Consider the following 22,895-nt stretch of genomic DNA (forward strand, 5'->3'; position numbering starts at 1 on the left):
GAGCACAGATTGCTCTTCCAGAGGTCCTGAGTTCAAATCCCAGCAAGCACACGGTGGCTCACAACCATCTATAATGGGATCTGACACCCTCTTCTGGTGTGTCTGAAGATAAACAACTACAGTGTACTCATATACATTAAATAAATACATTATTTACCATTGTGGAGTTGAAAACATGACTTGAACCATCATATACCAGGGAACAATTGTACTGAGCAAACGTGGCGGCCATGCGGCCCTGTACCCGGCAAAGGGATGTGTCAGGAACGAGGGAGGGGATGTCACTTAGGATGAATGTGGGTGAGGGATCTTCCTAAAAGATTCTTCAGCTGCTGGGGGATGGCTCGGTCAGTGAAGTGTTTGTCCTGCCAGCGTGAGAACCCAAGCTCAGCCCCCCCCAGAACTCATGCAGAAAGTCAGGCCCGGAGACACACACTTGCCCCAGAGCTGAGGAAGAGGAGGGGACAGGGAGATCCCTGGGGATTGCTGCCGGGCTGGCCAGCCTGCTGGAACTGGCGGACTTCGGGCCACTGGGAGGCGCTGTTTCAACAGCAGCAGAAGGATGGCTTCTGAGCAACTGCACCCAAGCATGTCTCCTGGTGCTTGCATGTACCCCCCCCCATAAGCTCGCAAAGGTCCACCCACCCGATAGATACCAAAGACATAGAAAAAGAAGAACCACAGAGTAGGCAGGGTCCCAGCCCTGTGGTCTGCACGATGTCACATGGGATGGGAAACGCAGCCTGGGGAAATCACTCAAGTGTGCACTCGGGCAAAGCAAGGCTGTCAAATGAGAAAGAAGGAAAGATTCATACGAGAGAGAGAGACACACACACACACACACACACACACAGAGAGAGAGAGAGAGAGAGAGAGAGAGAGAGAGAGAGAGAGTTGGGGGAGGTAGGAAGGGGGCCCACTGGGGGCTCTCTGGGTCCCTCCCACCTCCCAGCCTCTGCATCAGAGATTTGCAGCCATCCAGAGTACAGGAAATGTTCTTGTCTCAGTATTTCTCCTCATACTCCTTCTGCCCTGTGACCTCTCTGTCACTGCCCGCTCTACCGCACAGCTGGCTGAGGTGACGTCAGGGAGCCAGACAGAGCAGAGGCATCAAATACACTCGGGCGCATCGGCTCTCTCTGTGTAGCATCTGCCTTTGCATTGAGCACACGTCCAGGTTAGCCTTCTAAAGAATGAAACACAGACCAACCCCCCCCCCCAGTACCCTATCCCGACAGGACATCAGACATCAGACTGAGTCACGCCCAGTTTGGGGCAGAGCTTCCTGGCTGCCCCGCACACTGGGAGGTGTATGTGTGGGGCATCCTGTTGAGGGGTGAAGCCGCTGACTTCGGGGAACTGCTTGCCACAGAGCATGGATGTGGAAGCTGACGACTGAAAGATACATCACGGTGAAAGTGAGTCCAAGGCTGGAGAGATGGCTCAGCGGGTAAAAGCACTGGCTGCTCTTCTGAAGGTCCTGAGTTCAAATCCCAGCAACCACATGGTGGCTCACAACCACCCATAATGAGATCTGACGCCCTCTTCTGGTGCATTTGAAGCTACAGTGTACTTGTGTATAATAATAAATGAATCTTTGGGACTGAGTGAGTGGAGTTGACTGGAGCGAGCAGAGGTCCTAAAAATTCAATTCCCAACAACCACATGAAGGCTCACAACCATCTGTACAGCTACAATGTACTCACATGCATAAAAATAAATAAATAATCTTTAAAAAGAAAAGAAAGAAAGAGAGTCTGTCTGAGCTTCCCATTAAACTGGTCTGCTAAAGTCAGTGAAAACAAGAGGGCAACATGGTGGTTCACAACCATCCGTAATGAGATCTGACGCCCTCTGCTGATGTGTCTGAAGACAGCCACAGTGTACTCACATACATAAAATAAATAAATAAATCTTAAAAAAAAAGAGAGAGAGAGAGACTCCTAATGACTTACAGAATAAGTGACTCCACTGGAGGACACAGGGGACGTCTCGTTGTTGGCAGAGGAGGTCACAGCCAGAGAAGCCAGGGCAGGGAACAGGCTCTCCATCTCAGGCTCCTCCGAGAGGTTGTCCTCGCTGTCAGCCCGACTGGGCTTGTCTGCCTCACGGGGCCAGCCGTCCATCACCGCGCCATCCATCACCGCGCCGTCCATCACTGCGCCATCCTTCTCAGGCAGGGCCACATCCAGGCTGCCAGGGATGGACATGAACTCCTCCAAGCTCTCGTTGGCAAGGAGGTCACTCTCAAGGCTGTCTTGCACAGCCAGTTCCTCCCGAGGGGCCTCGTCCCGGGATGTGGTGGCTTCGCTGCTCTGCCCATCTTCCACGCTGCTGTCCCCGGGCCGAAACACGGCAGGGAGGCTGCGCTGGGCATCCAAGACGCTGTCTTCGGTGCTAAGACTGGGCTCGGAGTGCTCGGAGAGACCGGAGGAGAAGTTGTGGGAGGAGGGGTGCCCAGAGTCTGGGGAGCAGGTACCGTTGGCTGGGTTCCCATTGGGGATCTTGGGGTGTTTCTCTTCTGACCTGCCTTCTGCCTCTGTCTGCTCCACCTCATCCACAGACTCAAATACCTGAGGAAAGAGAAACACAGACATCGAGTTAGGACGCACATGGCAACACAGCTCACAGCAGCAACTTAATATCCCAAAACGGGTAGACTTCGGTACGGAATCTGCCTGTAGCAGAATAGCACGCAGTCAGTACAAAGGCAGTGTTTTCTTTATGGCTGTCAATCATCCAAGTGCTGAGGTCATATCAGCGATTCCGCTGGGCATAGCTGGGCATAGCTGAGGAGGGCAACTAGGGAAATGAAGTTTGGGGGAGGGGAGTGGCTTTCTAGTGTACGAACCTCTAACACTTAGATTTGCTTGTGTTCCTGTGTCTGTCAGCCACAGCCCTCAAGGTCACAGTAAAGGTCAGGCCTCACACTGCTTCCCAAAGTAGCCGCCATCAGTTTTATCTCACTGGGTCTATTTCTGCTCTTTCATGAGCAGGGCTGGGACCTCATCATGTGCATAGGCTTGGTGTATACACACACACACACACACACACACATACACACACACACACACAGAGATTATACTACCCAGAAGGTAATATTTTGTGCACATTTGTATGCTTTTCATTTAAGTTATTTATGTGTGTGTGTGTGTGTGTGTGTGTGTGTGTTTGCATGAATGCAAGTGCCCTTATAGTCCAGAAGAGGGCGTCAGATCTTCAGGGGTTATACTTGGTTGTAAAACACCTCATGTGGATACTGGGAACTTATTTATGTATTTGTGTGTGTGTGTGTGTGTGTGTGTGTGTGTGTGTGTGTGTGTCATGAATGCAGGTGCCTTTGCACTCCAGAAGAGGGCACCAGATCTCCTGGGGTCAGACCTAGTTGTGAGGCACCTCGAGTGGGCGTTGAAAACTAAATCTGCAAGAGCAGCTTATGCCCTCCACTACAGAGCCATCACTCCAGCTTGCTTTGTGCTTTTCCTTTTGTTTAATGACGCTCCAGGTAGAGTGGTGCCCAAGAGTTGTTGAACAATTAAGTCTGCCAGCTTTGATGTGGGATTTTAAGATCTACCAAGCATAGTGGTTTGGATAGTGTCACTCCACAAGGAGTGACACTATTGGGAGACATGTCCTTGTTAGAATAGATGTGGGCTTGTTTGGGGAAAATGTGTCACTGTGAGGTGGGCTTTGAGGCCCCCATGCTCAAGCTGTACCAGGTGCAGAAGAGACCCTCCCTCCTCCTAGCTGCCTGCGGAAGATAGTCTTTCCTGACTGCCTTCAGACCGAGATGCAGAACTCTTGGCTCCTCCAGCACCATGCCTGCCTGTAGGCTACCATGCTTCCTGCCATGCTAATGGACTGAACAGCTGAAACTAAGCCAGCCTCAATTAAATGTTTGCCTCTGTAAGAGTTGCCTTGGTCATGGTGCCTCTTCACGAAAGTGAAACCCTAAGATACATTATATATTTCTGTGTGTGTAAAGGCATCCAGAAGGTTCTGGAAGGCCACACAGTGGACTGATGATCTTAGTACTGTTTCAAGGGAGGACGGAGATGGAGGAGACAGAAGCAAAGTACAGGCGTGCAGTTTGCTATTTTATAGGAGAGCGGTCTCCTGGTCAGCCTCTGAGTTCAGAGGTGCCGAGTACAAGATTCAACCAGTGCTGAGTGAAAATACCCACAAACCACTGCACCCGCGCAGACCAGGCTCTTCACCCCTAGTGACGCAGCCTGACAGCTATTTTCATGTCGTTTGCACTGACTGCACTGCTTGTGAGTGGCCTAAAGGTGACCTGACGAATGCAGTGCTCTGTACACACCCTTGTCATTTTACCCGGGACTTGGATCCCGGGACGCTGGTGTCTACAGGGGCTGCAATCCATCGTTGTGGGTTTCAAGGAGGCAACAGCTGCTTGCAATACTTAGTCTACTTCTGATATGAGCCATAGAAAGCTGAATGCATCAAGCAAAGCGGCTGGTAAATGATGAACATCCAAACCCTACCACGGCAGATGGGAGGGTGGGGCTTGCATGGGTGGGGCGGGGCTTTGTGGGTGGGGGCGGGGCTTTGCAGATGGGGCGGGGCATGAGTGGGGCACTGAGCCTCAGAAAGTCACCTGTGTACTGCTGCTGGAGTCGCTCTGCAGTCGGAGGTTCTGGCGGCCTGAGCTGCAGCTCTGGGAGGACTGAGACAGACAGTAACCAGATGGGCAAAGACAGAAGGTCACACAAGGGGCTTCTGGGTTAGGAATCCAGGAGACCTGGTTCCATTCCTTCTCCCGCAGACGCCCCAGGGGAACCTGATACGCGCTGTCTTCTAAGGGCTATCCCAGACCTTCACCACGCCCACAGTACAGGTGCAGGAAATGAGCCCAGAGGAAAGACACTGGCAAGAGTCTCTGGCTGCAACTTGAACCTAGATCTGATCCTGAAGCTCCGCTCCCCTCAAAAGCTGAAGGTGCGGCTGTCCGAATGCCCTGGCCCCTCCTACCAGCATCCCCCCCACGCCAGGCGCCCCTTACTTCATTGCTGATGGTGGAGTCCCGGTGCAGCATCCGGTGAAGGTGGCTGTCCAGGCTGGCTCCTGAAGAGCACTTGGCCAGGGCAGCCGCGTGGGACTCCCGCTCCCTCTGTCTCACGATAGCTTCACAGCCCAGCCACTCAGACATGGTTTGTGCGTAGCAGGCGTGGATCTGTTCGTCCACCTGTGGGTACGTGTGAAGGTCATGGGCGGTGCTGAACACCCTGGGCTGCATTTGATGTCTTCATTTAATGTCGATGGCACTTGACGTTGCTGGGGGATGTCCATGCCCAGAAGACTACAGAGCAAGGCTACTTTGTCTCCACCTTCCTTCCCCCTCAGCTCCCCCCTCAGTAATTCATTAATTCCCACAATCAGTCAAAGTTTGTTTGCATACTTTATTTCCTCATTCTTTATCTATTAACTATTCAATCCCTTTCCCATTTGCTTATTATTTATTTAATCCGTTTCCTCATTCGTTTCTTTTGATAAGTACCTATATTGTTCCAGGCACCAAGTCAGGCATATACATTACAAGATGAGCAAAATCTTGCTACCCATCCCCCACCCACCCACTCACCATTTCAGCCACCCACCCACCCATCCATCAGGTAAGGGCAATATCATATTGCCAGAATGTTTTCTTCAAGACTGAACCTGCTTCCATCGTTGGGACCCAGTAATCTTACTACCAGGCATTCCCCCAACACAGAAAGCCTACACTGGATGTCAGCGCTGCAGTTAGCTGTTCTTAGCCAGAAAGTGTAAATAAATAAAGGTTCGTGGTACCACCCCGCTCCGGATCAGCAAAACCTTGGAGTATGCCCACTGGAAGTGTTATTCACTAAAAGGAAAACAGGCATCAATAGAACAATTTGTTTTATGGTTTGTTGAGATACGGTTTCTTTGTGTAACAGCCTGGCTGTCCTGAACTCACTTTGTAGACTAGGCTGGCCTTGAACTCACAAAGTTCTGCCTGCCTCTGCTTCCCGAGTGCTGGGATAAAAGGTGTGTGCCACCATGCCTGGCCAAGGTGAGGATTCTTAAGGCACCAGCAATGCACAAGTCTTGATACATAAGGAAGTACATACATACCAGTGTGTACACACAGACACACATACCAGTGTGTATACATGTACACAAACACCAGCATGCACACGTGGAGACAGACAGACAGACAGACAGACACACACACACACACACACACACACACACAAAGACATGGTTATAGGAGGATGGAGGAGGCTGAGTGCGGTGGGATGCTGTACCAGCATCGGTGCTCTGTGACATCACAGGGCATCACGGTTCTGCTGGAGGTCACCATGGGGGAACTGAGTAAAGGTCACACAGGTCTCTGCAATGCTTTCTGCAAGGTGTGGGAGTCTACACGACCTCAAAACAGGAGGTCCGCTTGTTTGAAAATTCTCTCATGTTGTATTTCCACCAAACAGCTTTTTTCCTCCATGTTACTGTTTCTTCATTGTGTCACTCACCAACAAGACTGTAACAGGCAACCAGGGCTCTACAGTACCCAGAGCTCAACTGCCTAGTACCCAGGTGCACAAAGTCCAGCTGCCCAGTACCCAGGTGCACAGAGTCCAGCTGTCCAGTACCCAGGTGCACACAGAGCAGCTGCACAGTACCCAGGTGCACAGGATCCAGCTCCCCAATATCCAGATGCACAGAGCCCAGCTGCATAGTATCCAGGGGCATTGCCCAGCTGCAGAATACCCAGGTACATAGTGCACAGCTGCATAGTACCCAGTTGCATAGTGCACAGCTGCACAGTGCCCAGCTGTCCAATACCCATCTTCATAATACCAGCTGCATGGTGCCTGGTTACACAGTACCCAAGTGCACAGTACCCAGGTACACAGTACCCAAGGGCACAGTTCCCAGCCCCACAACACCCAGCTGTCTAGTTCTCAGCTCCACAGCATCCTGGAACTTTCATTGTTCTTACAGGTAACTAACCTCTTTCCTCTCCATCTCTGTCATCCCAAACTGGTAGTGGCCAAGAAGGAAGGGCCACACTGCCCTGCGGATCTCAGGCTGGACACCTCCATAGTAGATGAGACGCAGCAGCTCCTGCTCCGGGTAGGTCTATGGGGGAGGGATCAGAGGGCACAAGGTCTGGTCAACAGAGAAGCCAGAGTGGCCTGTGAGTCATGAATGAGCAAAGCCATATCTTTTGTGTCTGAAACATTCCCCAAAATGCCTGTGTTAATGACTTGGTCCCTAGTTTGGTACTACTGGAAGCTGGAGGGGCCCTGAAGAGGAGAAGCCCACGTAGGTTTAGGTCACAGTGGAGGATGGTGACTCAGCCCCACTGTAAGCCTTTCTGTTTTGCTTCTTTGCCATGTGTTCTTGCCATTTTGTCCCATGTGGCCAAAGGCCCACAGCCACAGTCCTCACACCTGAGCTGGTCGCCCTTACAACTCCCTGTGTGATGTGTGTGTATAGTGGTGGTGGTGCGGGGGGGCAGCGGGGAGGCAAAGTGTGGAGTGGAGAAAAAGATAAAGATGTGACCATCAAAACTGATTTCACAGGACGGCAGGTGTGAAGGTGCTTGCTGCAACTCAAGCACTCAGCGCAGGTCAAGGCCATCTCTAACTACACAGAGAGTTTGAGGCTAGCCTGGGCTACATAAGACCTCATCTAGAATAAAATAGTAAAAACAAAAACAAAAAAAACCAAAAAGAAGAGGCAAGGCAAGAGGGAGAGGAGGAAGAAGGGAGAAGAAGAAGAGGAGAAGGGAGGGAGGAGAAGGACAGAGAGGGGGATAATGGGGGGGGGACACGTATATGTGCAAGGCAGTGCCTAATGAACTAGCAATCCCATTTAATTAACAAATGCAACCTCATCTCCAGTCAGCATGAAGAACATTACTCTAAAGCAAAACAATTCAAAGTGAGCATTTTCAGAAGGCTCCTCCCACAGGAACAGCGGTCTGCACAGCAGGGTAGCTTAGGGCTTCTTCTAGTGCGGGCTTAGCTTGGTTGCTTCAAGAAAAATCAGGGGTATAAGCAGCAGTTACAGTGTAGCCTTTCTTGGGTTGCCATGGGGACTCTGACCACTTAGGTAGATTATGTCTGAGTCTTTAGAAATCAGAAAACCTTGGGCCGGGCGTGGTGGCGCACGCCTTTAATCCCAGCACTCGGGAGGCAGAGGCAGGTGGATTTCTGAGTTCGAGGCCAGCCTGGTCTACAAAGTGAGTTCCACGACAGCCAGGGCTATACAGAGAAACCCTGTCTCGAAAAAACCAAAAAAGAAAAAAAAAGAAAAAAAGAAATCAGAAAACCTGGTTGTGGCACAAATGCGAAGTCCTCATCAGAAAAGACTTCCCTTCTTCAAGGGGTTGGGGAGGCAGCTCTCTGGAGCCATTTTGATGTCCACTGGTTCCCATTTTTTTTTTTTTTTTAAATGTGCCTGAGTGTTCTGCACCATGTGCCTGCAGTACCCGCAGCGGCCAGAAGAGGGAACCAAGTCCCCTGGAGCTGGAGTTCAAGGCTGTGAGCCAGCATTGAACCCAGGTCCTCTGATAGAGCAGCCAGTGCTTTTAACCACTGAGCCATCTCTCTAGCCTCCTTGGCTTTAATTTATGAGTTATAAAATGACTCCTCTGAGGCTTCTAATTCCTTTTAAAGACATTTAGGAAGTGTGAGTCTCTAGGAGTTTGTGAGTTGTCAGTTTGCTGGTACATACATTTCTATGGCGTTCACATGTCCGATCCATTGCTTTGCCCGTGGAGTCTGTAGTGGTGTCCCCTCATTGGCTTCTGACTGGTCACTTGCATACCCTCCACACACCTGTGCTTCTAATAAGGTGTTTCCCAGCTTTGCTGGCCTTCCCTGAGAGCCAGCTTTGCATTTCTTATCTCCATTCTTTGTGTATTCTAATTCTTCTCTGATCACGATCTTTCCTCCTGTCTGTCTGCTTTAGGTTCAGTTTGCTACCACCCACCTACCCACCACTTCTGGTTCCAAAGATAGAAAGTTAAGTTGTTGATTGGACATCTTTCTCCATTTTACTCTATAGGTACAAAACTTAGACCTATCTATGTATGCATGTATGCATATATATGTGTAATGTATATATGTATGTATAATGTATATATGTTACATATATGTATGTATAATGTATGTGTTACATATATGTATTATAACTTATGTATGTATGTGTATTTATTTTATATGATATTGTGTGTATGCCTAATCCCTTCAGAGGTCAAATGATGGTAGGAGATCCCCTAGAACTGGAGTCGCAGGCTGATGTGGGTGTTGGGAAAAGCAAGTGCTCTTAACCACTGAGCCATCTCTCCAGCCCCTGGACTGTAAGACAGTGCTATGCTAAATTTGTTAATGATCTTGGGCCCTGTTTCTTGTAAATGCCATAGCTGCAATTATTTGCTGGAATGACAAGAGAGGAGATAATAAAAATAGAAAAGCCACTTCCAGGACTCCTGGATCCACTGGACTACATTTCCCAGACTCCTTTGCATTCACATATGGTCACATGACCGGCTTTAGCCAGTGGAGTGTGAGAAGTAATGGATGCTATTTGCAGGTCTGGGACTAGGAGGAAGTTGGTAGGTTCTCTCTGGCTTCTCAAGGGACCATGAAGTGCCAGGGGATGTTGGGTTCACAAACGCTTCAGGTGAAGAAGGAGGTACAGCCACTAACACGGCTCGCCAGTGAAAAATAAACCCAGTGTTTCCAGGCAACAAGACAGCGGAGCCTGTTTCTGGGATTCCATGTATCCTGCACAAGAAGGCGGCTAAGCCTTGAGAAAGGAAGGACTACACCATAGGGGGAGGGAGTATTCAATGAAGTAATTTTGGCTCATCCACTGTTTCACCCAATTTGACCTTAAACTGGTATCTCCCAAACTCGATCACGGAAGCACTCCGGGGACTTCAGAAACAGACGTGGGCTCTTCTCCCAGAGATGCAGATCTGGAGCCCTGCAGCTCCCCAGGAACTAGCAGGCTCACGCTGTGCCCGTGGGAGGCCGAGAGAGTACTCTGGCTTATCTATTTCAGGTTTTATTACACTGCAATCAACTTCTAGGAACTCATTCTCAAACTCAAAATGCCAGGGGTATAGAAGGGCGTGCGCTAGAGCTGCTGCTGCACTACCGGAAAAGGATTCTTTTAAAAAGAGCTAAAAGAAAGTCAGACCTGTTGCAGGTTGGCAAATCCAACTCCAACACTAGGGAAGCTGATGTAGGAGGGCTGTGAGTTCAAGGTCAGCCTGGGCCACCTATTGAGCCCTCCTTCCCAACTCAAGCAACAGTGAATCAGAAGGGGATGGGGAGTGAGAATTCTGTCAGCAGGAATTTAAATAAACTGTGGGTCCCACCATTTCTTTGGGATCTGAAAGCTGAGCCTTCATTCAAGGGCTAGGAAGGCAAGCTGCCCACTGAAAATATAGAATGTTAACGGTATAGATCTAGATGCCAAGAGATGGCTTGGCAGGTAATGATGTTTGCTGCCAAGCCTGGTGAACTGATTTCTGTGTGGTGGGAAGGAGAAAATTTACGTCTGTAAGCTGTTGTCTTCTGAGCCCCATGTGCACAGTGTGGCATTTGTAAAACCCCCTTCTAACACACATAAAAAAATAAATATAAAAAATTAAAAAGAAATATAGATGAGGTGGATACAAATATATTCCCATCACTCTATAGCTATAAATGAGAGACCAGACATGATACATAAGTTTAGAAACTCTGTGTATATATAATAAACACAGAAATATATATAAGCTCTATATAATAATACATAGGCATAAATATCTCTTGTGTATTTGTAGGTGTATTGATTAAAAATCCTGATGAACTGTATGATATATAACTTCTATGTCTTTTTGTTTGTTTGTTTGTTTGTTTTTGAGACAGGGTCTCCCTTTGTAGCTCTGGCTGTCCTGGAACTCACTTTGTAGACCAGGCTGGCCTCGAACTCAGAAATCTGCCTGCCTCTGCCTCCCAAGTGCTAGGACAAAAGGCGTGCGCCACCAGTGCCCCACTTCCCTCTATTTCTTCACAACAGTGGATGAGATGACCAGCTGCTCCATGCTCCTGTACCTTGACTAACTGTGAACTAAAATAAGCCCTTACACTTTTATTATTTATATGAGTACACTGTAGCTGTCTTCAGACACACCAGAAGAGGGCATCGGATTCCATTACAGATGGTTATGAGCCACCATGTGGTTACTGGGAATTGAACTCAGGACCTCTGGAAGAGCAGTCAGTGCTCTTAACCCCTGAGCCATCTCTCAGGCCTGCCCTTACACTTTTAAATTGCTTGTGTGGGGTTATAACTGCAACAGAAAAGAAACTTGGTTTCATATTAATCCACACAGCTTTGTAGCTATAGATATAGCAACAAGAAACTTTTTTTTTGATTGATTGTTTTTTTACATATAAATCTGCACAGCTTTGTAGCTATAGATACAGCAACAGGAGAGAAACTTTGTTGCATATAAATCCACACAGCTTTGTAGCTATAGATACAGCAACAGGAGAGAAACTTTGTTGCATATAAATCCACACAGCATTGTAGCTATAGATACAGAAACAAAGACAAGAGTACAGGCAGGTGACTGACAGCACTGGGGCAGGTGCCCAGACTGCAGCCTGAGTCGGAGCAGATGCCAAGGCCACAGCCTACATGCACCCCAAAGTAGGTATGAATTTGGTCCAACGCATAATCAATAGCTTAATCAGAATATTATGCTATGTAACTGAGGCTATCCTGGATCTTAGAAAGTGGCTTAGGCTCACCTCAAACCCACAATCCCTCTGCCTTAGCTTTGTGAATGTTGCAATAACAGGTATGTGCCACCATGTCCAGTTGAGCTGTCCCTTCTCTTCTCTTCAAGGTTGAATAGCCTTGTCCCTAATGCTTGGGCCCTGGAGGGTTTCAGACTTAGATTTTCTTGCAAGTTGGAATATTTGTGTGTGTGTGTGTGTGTAATTAATATATATATATATATGAGAATTTATATGTATGGGTCTGTTCTAAGTCCATGTATTTAATATACACTTATTTACACAGACTGAAGGTCACTTTATATGGTATTTTTAGTGCATAGCATGTTTGTGACCTGCCACGTGTGGTCAGGTATGGGATTTTCCATTGGGGTTTTATGTCAGAGTTTCGATTCTAGAAATTTTGGATTTCGGGTTTGGCACTGGGATACTGTACCTATGCGTTTTCCCCCAACTCCCTCACCCTTCCATCTGGATGGGACTCAAGTCAGCCGTGGACTTGGCGGTCCATGTTCAGAGAGGCATACCTTCCTGGGTCCCTGCGAGTCTGACCTGACAAGAGAGGCCTCCCCCACCCCACCCCCCCACCCCGCTCCGTTCCACCCTCTGGCGAACAAACCAAGCTCACCGTGCTGTCCTGGATGTATTCCTCCCAGATGCTAGCCGTCAACCCTTGCCCAGCATCACAGGGCAGGTCTGGAGACACGATCATGTGATTGACCAGGGCTGACAGGTGGGTCCTCACGGTGGACAGGTGTCTGCAGTAGGCGAGCCCTGGCCAGGGAGGGAAGGCAGGCTTCATCTTCTGCCCACGGCACTTCACTAAGTCTCTCCTTGGAAGCTCCACAGGGCTACCCACCTCTATCTTTAGGAACTCTCAACCCAGAAAATTCTCACTGTCCCTTTTCCAGAGGAGGAATGCAAGCTGCAGATGCCGTCACTGGGTGTCCTGATAACTCAATCTAAGGGAAGTTTTGTTTTGTCTTTGGACAGACACCACTCTCTACTGCTTGAAGCCATCACATTTAATAGATGTGCTGTGGGCAGGGAAGTAGGAGGAACCAAGGACTTCTGGCTCACTCTGGGCCTGTCTCCCATTCTTATAGAAAGAGCAAAGGCTGGATGTAGACAAGAATCCCTGCTGGATGGAGAAGGGAATGTCTGAGAGATACCAAGTACTCTGCTTGCTTTCTAAGCTAGTCCTGTCCGCTCAAAGGAGTGCCTGCCACGAGCACCTTCATCTGCTTTGCCATGGGCACTGGGAACGTGCCTGGGACATGAGACAACAGCAGGATTGGGGACGTGTACTCACATCCATAGAAGGCTCTGGAAAGGATCTGGTACTTCATGTTATCGCACAGCAATTTCAGTGGGGCCCTGCAGAAGAGGGGAGCAGAGGGACACACAGCTTAGATGCTCTACAAAGGAACCATCCATGCTCCACACAGCACATCAAAGTCAGCTGTCAGGACAGAGGGAGGCTGCTATACACCACCACACCCCTTCTCTGTCATAGGCCAGGTTCCTGTTGGGGGAATCACCCATTCATAGCATAGTGTCTCCATGGCTTGGATGCCCCTGGATGATCACCTGAGACGACTGGCTGAGAAGCAGTCATGTGACCCAACCTGGGCCAATGAGAATCAGACTTGGGATTTGTGCGTGTATCTACCTGGAAGCACGCTCATTTTTCCTGCCTAAGTTTCTAAGCCAGGCGGGATACACAGTAGTGGCTGCTGGAAGTCTTGGCCATCACCAGGGAAGGCCAGCCCAAGAACACCATAAAGCACCATAAAGGCCCTGACCCGGTCACTGACCGGGAGATCAGGAGAGCCTCCTGTCCTGAGCATCAGGATCCAGCCAGGCTCGAAGCTGTGTCCCCCAAACCTCTCCATCATGCGAGCACATCTTCCCCCCTACCCCCCACACCATTTTCTTTTGCAGATTTTTTTTTAAGATAGGGTCTCATTATATAGCCCAGGCTAGCCTGGGACCCACAGCTTTCCTGCCTCAGTCTCTCGGGCGCTGGCTTTCTCCATCACACACATTCACTCTCCCCCACAAACACCTTGAAACAGTGTGAAGGAGTAGCCCCTGGGTTTGGCCCCATGAACTGCATGGTAGGCAGGGCTCAGGGCTGATGATGTTCCCTGCTCCATGCTTGTTGGGAGCGGAAGCAAAGAGCAGTAGCACTGCCGGCCAGGGAGATGGGTGGGCTGTGAGCTCCTACAGGGCTCAGAATAGAAGACTCAGTGTATCTATCCTGAGGGTACCCCAGGGATGCTGGATAAGCCCAGGAAGTCTGAAAAGGGAGCACGGCTAAGGTCCCGGGGAGCACAGCTGAAGCCCTGGGAGTGGCTCTCCCTCTTTCTTGCCCTTAGAAAGTCAGGCTTGCCCAAGGTGCATTTAGGAAGCCGTTCCTCGGGCTTGCAACTCTACAAGGAGGTGAGCTCCTCACTGACAGTATGAAAGTCGATGCTCTGAGAGCAGACACTGGGCAAAGTTCTCAGTGGTCCACAGTTACCACGTTCTACTTCCCTGTAATAGCCCTACTAAGTTAATGTTTCATGCAAGAGTACACAGAACACATGGCTGTCATTAAGTAATATCTCTGGATCCTGGTGCATGCTGAACCTGTATTTCTGAGCCTCCCTGTGAATGGGACCATTGAGTTAAGAAGCAGAAATACCACTGCCTCCAATACTGTGGCCAAGCAACATCCAAGATGGACATTTGTTAGAAAGTGGGCCACCAAAAAAAAAAAAGCCGGGCATGGTGGCACATGCCTTTAATCCCAGAATCCCAGCACTCGGGAGGCAGAGGCAGGCGGATTTCTGAGTTCGAGGCCAGCCTGGTCTACAAAGTGAGTTCCAGAACAGCCAAGGCTATACAGAGAAACCCCATCTCGAAAAACAAAAAACAAACAAAAAAGAAAGAAAGAAAGAAAGAAAGAAAGAAAGAAAGAAAGAAAGAAAGAAAGAAAGAAAGAAAGAAGGCCCATGGCAGCCTCACGGTACACAGGACACTCCAGCATTTGCTATAAAAAAAAAACAACCATTGTTGTCTTGGACTGTGCGTTACTGCAGCAGAACGTTATCCCGACAGACACATGCAAGACAGAACTCTAGTGGCCAGGACCAGCTCCATTTGTCATTCACACCTCCCCAAACTAAGGACAAGAGATAGACAGCCACTGGACTTTGGTTTGTGCGTCAAGCTCCTCCCTGAGGGAGGAGTCTAAGCCCCGCCTACCTCTCATGGTTACAGCCATTGGTTGAGCTGCCCTCAGCTGAGCCGCTTTGTGAACAGGAAGCGCAGGAGGACTTCCGAGGACTGGGTTGCCATAGGGGTGGAAGGTTGTTCATAGAGACATCCATTAGGTCCTGGGGCACTGTGGTGGACGGTGGGTGGAAAAGGGGCTCAGCGATAACCTTGTTTAAACCCACGTATATTACAGAAACCTCACCCCAAAGCAAGCAGCTCTCCCAAAACTGGCCCGGGGACAGGGAAGATCGGAATGTGACAGTCCCAAAGTGCCCAACCACAATCTCACGTAGTCCCCGGGTCCACATGATCCAGTGAAAGCCACCACCAAGATTCAGAGGCTCTGGCCACGGGGCAGAGGAAGAGGAGGGAGCGCTGAGAAGACAGACCTATCCCGAGTGCAGAGAACCTCACCTCGCCATGTCCCCATTCAGTTCTGTTCACAGGAAGGTGACATTAGGGAAGGGGGGACCTACTGGACACTTCCAGGGAAAGGCTGAGGACATGAGTTCTGGACAAAGACCCCCACAAGAGCTTGTGGGGTCAGAAGGGAGGGCGCTCATCCCAACAGACAGGCAGAGTTCCAGCGCTGGGGAGCCAGGCTAGGGAAGCGCCGGTCACACTTCTGAACTAGAAGTCACTTTCAGCTGGCTCAGGTGGGGAGCTCGCTAAGTCATGTGCCTGTCTAGCACCACTGATGTCCTGCAGACAAAACCATCAAATGCACCCAGCTTGTTATTGCAGTTTCTCTCTGTGCACCGTGTAGATTCCAGGAATTGGTCTTGGGGTGACAGGCACAGTGGCAGACACCTCTACTCGCTGAGCCCTCTTGCTGGCCCCAAGACCTAGCTTCCTTTTGCTGTCTTCCAGTCAAGGATTTAAAACCATGCCAAGCTCCCAGGGGCTGGATTTGGCCCCTGGGCTGGGGTTTGCTGGTCCCTAGGACATTAGACAGGTGGTCATTTTCTCGCCTGCTATGACTTCTTAGGACAACTGCTCTCTCACAGACTCTTCTGATGCCCGAGTGGGAGGGAGACACTTGTCCCCTCTCCTTGTCATCGGAGCTCAGCGGCTGACTGGGTCACCATGATCCACTAGACAGGAGCGTGCTGGCTACAGAATGAGGCTCTTGAACCTGCTGACAGTGACTGGCTCCATGCTCGCTCCCCTCACAGACTCCCCACTGAGCTGGCCAGAAAAACCGCCCTGGTTCTCAGCCTGTCCCAGGGAAGTAGGGGGCGGGCAACCATGTACCCATGAGTCACAGAAGCTAATGGCTGCCTTCTGTGGGGTGGGCACTGGTGGGAACAGGGCGGCTTTCTGTGGAATGGGTGGGTACTGGGGGCACGGGGCTGCTCCTTTGTCTCCATCTCCCTTGGGAACAAGACTCTAATGGCGACATGGCTGAGGTGTCACCCAGCCCCCCAGGGAAGGGGAACCAGACATTACTGGGGGACTGCTCCTTCACACTCCTTGTGGGGATGGTGAGGCACCCTCTGTTTTGTGCCCAGTGGAGCCCCTTGGCCACCACTAGTACGGACTGGCCCGCAGCAAGCATCATCCAGGCAGGGCCAATGGACACGGGCCGGGGGCTGCCCAAGAGGTCAAGGGCAACTTGAGACAGAAAACAAAAAGAATCAGTGAGGGGGGGGTGGCTAAAGTGGGTGGGACTGAGGCCACCAGAGAAACCAGCTCCCCAGGGTTCTAACCCTCACCCCACCCTGCTCCACACAGCTCCCACCACCGCCGTGCTGATCAGAGGAGGAAAGACTGGCACTTGTACAGTGCCCAACCCTGTGCCAGGCACTAGACCAGGTTCACCATTCATCCTTGGTGACATGTAAAGAAGGCATTTGTCCTCGTTTTGCAGGACAGAGACTCAGAACGGCAACATTAATAGCAGCAGCGGGGACGGTTTCTCTTTAAGACATGGGCTTACCTGACCTAGCAACCTCAAACTTAAAATCCTCCTGCCTCGGTGTCCTGAATGTTAGGTGACAGGTGTCTATCACACCTGGTTCAGCCCAGTCGTGTGTGTGTGTGTGTGTGTGTGTGTGTGTGTGTGCGCGTGTACATGTGTGATGTGTGTTTCTGCAGGTGCACATGGGTATGTGGATGTCTGTATATGTTTATGCACATGTTTGTGGGAGACAGAGGTCAGCCTCAAGTGTTGTTCTCTGTTACCATGTATTTTGGCTTTTGAGATAGTCTCTCACTGGCCCAGAACTTGGCAAGCAATGTAAACTGGATGGCGAGGGAGACCCAGACTGGTTGGTGCCTGACTCTGATTCCCTAGCTCTTGGGTGACAAGTGCCTGTCACCATACCATGCTTGGCTTCCTGTGTGTGTGTGTGTGTGTGTGTGTGTGTGTGTATGCGTGCGCACTCTCAAATGCCCCCATGTGTGCCCATGAGTGTTGAACACAGAAGTATGGTTGTACGCAGAGGCCAGAGCAAGATCAGCGGGTTGCTTTCTTCTACTGAAGGTCTCTCTCTAAATCAAAGGGTCATCTAGGCTGATGAGCCAGGGAACATGGGAGCTTTGCCCATTTCTGACCCCTAGTGCTGGGGTTATGGGCATGGACAGCCATGCCCGGCTTTTTATTATATACTTGAATGCAGATCTTTGAGCTCCCATTGGCTCTTCACAACTCAAAATGAGGTGCTGACAACAGGGACGGCATGGCAGCTAGCACATGCCTGCTCTGTGTATGCGGGATGCCCGTAGCTGACCCTAGAAACAACCCATTTCACCCATGAGGAAAAAGAAGGCCAGGGAGGGATAGAAAGAAACCTGCCCGTGTCAAGCCAGGGTCCCAGAGCACAGGCCACAGTCATGGTTACTGTCCCTTCCTTCCCGGTGGTGTCTTTACTAGCTGAATAAGGAGTGGCTATTGGCTCTCATTTTGGGGGAGGTGGAAGGCACCGGGACACTTAAGTTTCTGGGTGTCCTTTGGTGGCCCCAGAACCCAACTTTTGGAGCAGTTCTCAGGAGGAGCCAGTGAGCTCAGGTCCCAGGGCTGCTTACCGAATTCAGACTGTGTGCCGGGGTAGATGATTCGGAACACGTAATCCGTGGCTTCATCCTCCTCCTTGTCTGAAGATGTGGACTCAGAGGACCCCTGTGGGCTCCGCTTCCTCAACTTAGGAAATACCTTCCCCTGTGGGAGCACATCCCACGGTAGACCTCAGGAAGCCACCTATCCCCATGCCTGGCATCACTGAGGGTCTCAGTGGGGAGCACTGGAGCCCCCCAAGTCACAGAAGAGTCCAGGGATACCCCATGGCTGGCATCTTCCAGCCTCCTCGAGCCTTCCCCGCCCCGACCCCCCAGCCGACCCCTCACCTTTCCTCGCTGTGACCAAAGCGGCGGGTCCAGCTGCCCGTGCGGAAGCAGCCCATTCTCCAGACAGGAGAGGAACTGGAGCAGGTGCCCGCCCTTGGGGAAGCGGAAGGGCGGCCTCTGGATTCCATCCTGGCTCACCAGCACGACGGTCCCGCCGCTGTCCACTGCCACCATCAGAGAAGAAAGGACAGCGGGATGTCACCACAAAGCATGCTGTGGTCCCCGCTCTGCAAACACACGCCTTCAGCCGCCCCCCCCTCCCGTCCCGCCCCAGAGCCGAACTGGATGTTAAAAGTACTGCCTTACTGTAACACCCAGAACATCCCTGTGAAGCTTGGCTGTTCATTATTTTACAAGGGACAGAACCAAGGCTCAGAGAGGTTTTATGTCATCCCTATGCATCACACAGCTGCAAAGCCTGGATCGGAACCAAGCGAGGTCTGCCTTACTAAAGGGGATTAAAGCACCGAGTTCCACGCTTATTCTCGACATACTTCCGACTTTAAGGGACTGTCGTGGTTAACGGTCTCTGATCTGCAGACCACTGATTTCAAAGTCACAAAGATCCGGTTTTCAAGTCCCCTCTCTATAGCCAACATTCTGCATTATTTCTTACGTATGTCTGGGCAACATCCCCCTCCTCCATCCCTGCCCCCCACCCCCGTGACTGAATGGTTGCAATGACTCAGAGCTGGCACACTCAGAGAAATAATGCTGTTTGCTTGAGGAGGTACACCTGAGTGTCTCATAATGTTAAATGAATGAACGGGGTGTGGTGGGGAGCAGGGACAGTGACCCTCAATGGACACCCAGCCACCTGCTGTCCCCATGGTTCCTACCTTGTTGGTGGCAGTGCAGGTAAACTATCTCCTCTAATCGGATGGTCACAGCGTAGTCCCAGTAGACACTGGAAGGGGAAGTGGGGGAGACTGTGGGAAGCCAGAGGTCACCAAGACCCACTTGTCCCAGCATCTGTGTCCCGAGCCTGTTCAGCCATCCTCCCCTTCCTTTGATCCTACCACCACAACTTACTGAGTAAAACCCCTTCTCCCTGTCTATGTGGTTACGGGAGCTCAACTCTGCCAAGTCTCTAGCCCAGGAGTCCAGGATGATCACCTGACCCAGGGTGGCAAATCAGCACTCTGGGATGATCACCTGACCCAGGCTAGCCAATCATCACTGAGTGGTCACAGTGACTAATTCAGGATTGGCACCGTGTACTGGATAGCTTTGTGTCAACTTGACACAGCTGGAGTTATCACAGAGAAAGGAGCTTCAGTTGGGGAAATGCCTCCATGAGATCCAGCTGTAAGGCATTTTCTCAATTAGTGATCAAGGGGGGAGGTTCCCTTGTGGGTGGTGCCATCTCTGGGCTGGTAGTCTTGGGTTCTATAAGAGAGTGGACTGAGCAAGCCAGTAAAGAACATCCCTCCATGGCCTCTGCATCAGCTCCTGCTTTCTGACCTGTTTGAGTTCCAGTCCTGCATCCTTGGGTGATCTACAGCAGTATGGAAATGTAAGCGGAATAAACCCTTTCCTCCCCAACTTGCTTCTTGGTCATTATGTTTGTGCAGGAATAGAAACACTGACTAAGACACACCGTGACTCAAAAGCGCCAAAAGAGAGATGATAGGCTTATGCTTCGATGGCGCAGGAAGAGCTCCTTGCTGCCCAGGGACGTTCAGAACCATGCGAGGCCCGTCTGAGCACAGGCTGGGCAGGCAGGAAATCAGAGGCAAGAGACGGTGGTGGGTCAGGAACGACTACTCAAGTCCCTGGGTCTAGCCTGAGGTCTCCCATCCCTGGATTCTTTGAATCACTGGACAAATGGTCCATTCTCTTGAGTCTAGCTTTTGGAAGCTAAACATCGGTACCAGCTCAGAGCTATGCAGCCACTGTGCAGCTGTGGGCAGAAGCCAGAATGGCCTTGCCCCGTTCTGACCTTAAATGGGCCAATAGTGTGATGGGAGGAGCCTCAGTTTCCCCGTATATAAAACGAGGACTCTACTATCCCCAGGTATAAAATGGGGGTGCTAATATGATCTCCACTGTAGTGTTTCTCTGAGGATTTAGTAGAACATTTCATTTTAAGGACTCGACCCAGAGCCCCTCATACACAGTCAGCTCAGAACACAGTGCTTTCAACATGGTCGCTCCTAGTACTGACTTAGTATATATACTTTTAGCTCAGGGCTCACCACGATCCTGAAACAAGTTGCTCCCCTATCCGAACAGTATGTGAGTGGGTACGTAAGAATGGAGGTTGTGGCAGTCCAAGAATGCAACCACGCAGAGACCCTGAACCAGGAAGTGGAGCTCAGCAGCACCACACAGCCCCCCACGTCCTGTGCAGAGCCACCACAGTGCCACCAAGGTATCACAATGACAGCCGGGACTGAGCACGTGGCTGTGGTCCAGGCCAGTCCAGCCAGCATCCCCCGTTGGTCTGATGGATACTCTTCCCATGTGACCTTCCTTCCTTTCCCTTCTGCGCCTGCGCTCATGCCCACCCCACCCCCCCTTCCCCAAAGAAATCTCTTTCATCAGTCCTTTTGTGGATCCCGCTCTTGGGAGAACTCAAGAGTAATGCAGGCATCACGCTAGCAGCCGTGACCCACTTCTGACACCTTCTGTGAAGGGCTCCACTCCTACACTCTAAGTACAGCTTGGGAAACAGGCTGGGGGGAGTATGGAAGTGGTGTCACCGGGGGGAGGGGGGGCTAGTTCTTATTCAGGCCGACGTGTCCTCACAGCTTGCTGAGGTGCCATTTACAGGTTCGGTATTTGCTACCCTTACACTTCGATAGGCCTGGGAGCCCACTTACAAATTCTTTTTATTTTTTTATTTTTTATTTTATTTTTTATTTTGCTTTTTGAGACAGGGTTTCTCTGTGTAGCCCTGGCTGTCCTGGAACTCACTCTGTAGTCCAGACTGGCCTCAAACTTAGAAATCTGCCTGCTTCTGCCTCCCAAGTGCTGGGATTAAAGGCATGCACCACTACTGCCCAGCTCACACATTCATTCTTTCTTTCTTTCTTCCTTTCTTTTTTTTTTAGATTTATTTATTATATGTAAGTACACTGTAGTTGTCTTCAGACACACCAGAAAAGGGCATCATATCTCATTACAGATGGTTGTGAGCCACCATGTGGTTTCTGGGATTTGAACTCAGGACCTTCGGAAGAGCAATCAGTGCTCTTAACTGCTGAGCCATCTCTCCAGCCCTCACAAATTCTTTAAATTCCATTTTTATTTATTTAGGTTTTGTGTGTGTGTGTGTGTGTGTGTGTGTGTATGGTGGGTATACACCATGTTGAATGAGTGGAGGTCAAGGGGTGTTATGAAGGAGTCAGGTTCTCTCCTGCCACCAGATGGGTCCCGGGAATAGAACTCCGGCTTCGAGGAACTGAGCCATCTCACTGGCCCCTGAGAATAAACTTATGAATGTGAGCAGCTAACCACGCCTACTCCCGAGGCCCTGCCCCGTCTCCAGATGCTCCCAAGGCTGGTGTTCCTTCTGAGGCTACCACAGCAGGAAGGCCGGTCCAGGTGACCATTACAACCAGTTCACACACCCAGCAGGCCTGTCTGGCCCCTCCGTGTCTAGGAGAGTAGGACTTGGGGCGCATTCAACTGAAGTTCAACTCTTACCTCTTCTCGTAGTCCAGGTCCCCCACAGACCCGTTCATCAGCTGATTGGGTGTCCACTTCAAAGTCATGACATCCGCTGTCTGGTGCAGAGACAGGTATCCTGGCACGGCCTCCATGTCATCCCTCTGCGGAGAGACGAGAACTCAGGCCTGGTCATGTTGCTGGACTCTGGTGGACACAGGCCTGAGCCTGCCTCAAAGATGCAGAGGCAGAATCAAAGGGTGGGGTTGTTTTTGGCATAAGCCCATCAACACCAAGCCCAGCGAGCCCAGAAACCGCCTGCAGTCTATCCCGTAGATATTACCCAGAATTCCTCTCCCCAAGCCCCTCCCACCATACTTCCACCCAGCAGCCTGAACTTCTGCCTGCACAGTATCTGCCCATAAAACCCCTCAACCACTTCTCATTATCTCAGGTCAGTGGGCGGGCAAGAAAATGTCCCGGTCTCTCTTCCGGGAAGGACACCCGGCCCACTCCTGCCTGAGCTGCAGTCTTATCCATTCCTGACTTGAGGATGTCTGGTCACCCGTGACATCTCTCAGCTGTGAAGCGGCTGTTGATGACCCGATCGTACACAGGCTCCATTAATCACCACCTCGATTGAGCTTGGGCAAGGCTGTTATTTTGCAGGGAGGACACAAGAGAGGAGTCTGTGATTCAGCTTTGAAAGACAAAGCTATTGTGACTTGGACTTGAGAACAGGGTGACAGTCCATGACTTATCCCTCCAGGTCACCCAGTCCCAGGACCCCTTGGAAAGCAGAGACGCCATGCTCCGCGAGCCTTCGGACCGTTGCTGGAGATGACAGTGAACAGTCTGTACTTCACAGAACTGCTGGGTCAG

General features: G+C 50.7%; 1 protein-coding gene across 2 annotated transcripts in view; it reads right to left on the minus strand.

Annotated features, from left to right (window-relative positions):
- Sgsm1 (small G protein signaling modulator 1) overlaps nucleotides 1-22,895 on the minus strand; it is a 63,378-nt gene that overhangs the window by 14,071 nt on the left and 26,412 nt on the right. Inside the window, exons 9-20 of one of the 2 annotated variants that reach the window (XM_021222688.2) lie at nucleotides 22,053-22,177; nucleotides 19,241-19,308; nucleotides 18,402-18,565; nucleotides 18,084-18,216; nucleotides 16,506-16,670; nucleotides 15,045-15,183; nucleotides 13,105-13,169; nucleotides 12,421-12,566; nucleotides 6,997-7,125; nucleotides 5,024-5,206; nucleotides 4,619-4,687; nucleotides 1,956-2,573 (exon numbers count right to left, since the gene is read on the minus strand). In XM_021222688.2, the coding sequence (XP_021078347.1) occupies nucleotides 1,956-2,573; nucleotides 4,619-4,687; nucleotides 5,024-5,206; nucleotides 6,997-7,125; nucleotides 12,421-12,566; nucleotides 13,105-13,169; nucleotides 15,045-15,183; nucleotides 16,506-16,670; nucleotides 18,084-18,216; nucleotides 18,402-18,565; nucleotides 19,241-19,308; nucleotides 22,053-22,177 (2,004 nt within the window). The remainder of the gene's footprint in view (nucleotides 1-1,955; nucleotides 2,574-4,618; nucleotides 4,688-5,023; nucleotides 5,207-6,996; nucleotides 7,126-12,420; nucleotides 12,567-13,104; nucleotides 13,170-15,044; nucleotides 15,184-16,505; nucleotides 16,671-18,083; nucleotides 18,217-18,401; nucleotides 18,566-19,240; nucleotides 19,309-22,052; nucleotides 22,178-22,895) is intronic. The other variant, XM_029533634.1, reaches the window with a different exon arrangement.

Source organism: Mus pahari, chromosome 23, assembly GCF_900095145.1.
Source record: "Mus pahari chromosome 23, PAHARI_EIJ_v1.1, whole genome shotgun sequence".
NCBI lineage: Eukaryota > Metazoa > Chordata > Mammalia > Rodentia > Muridae > Mus > Mus pahari.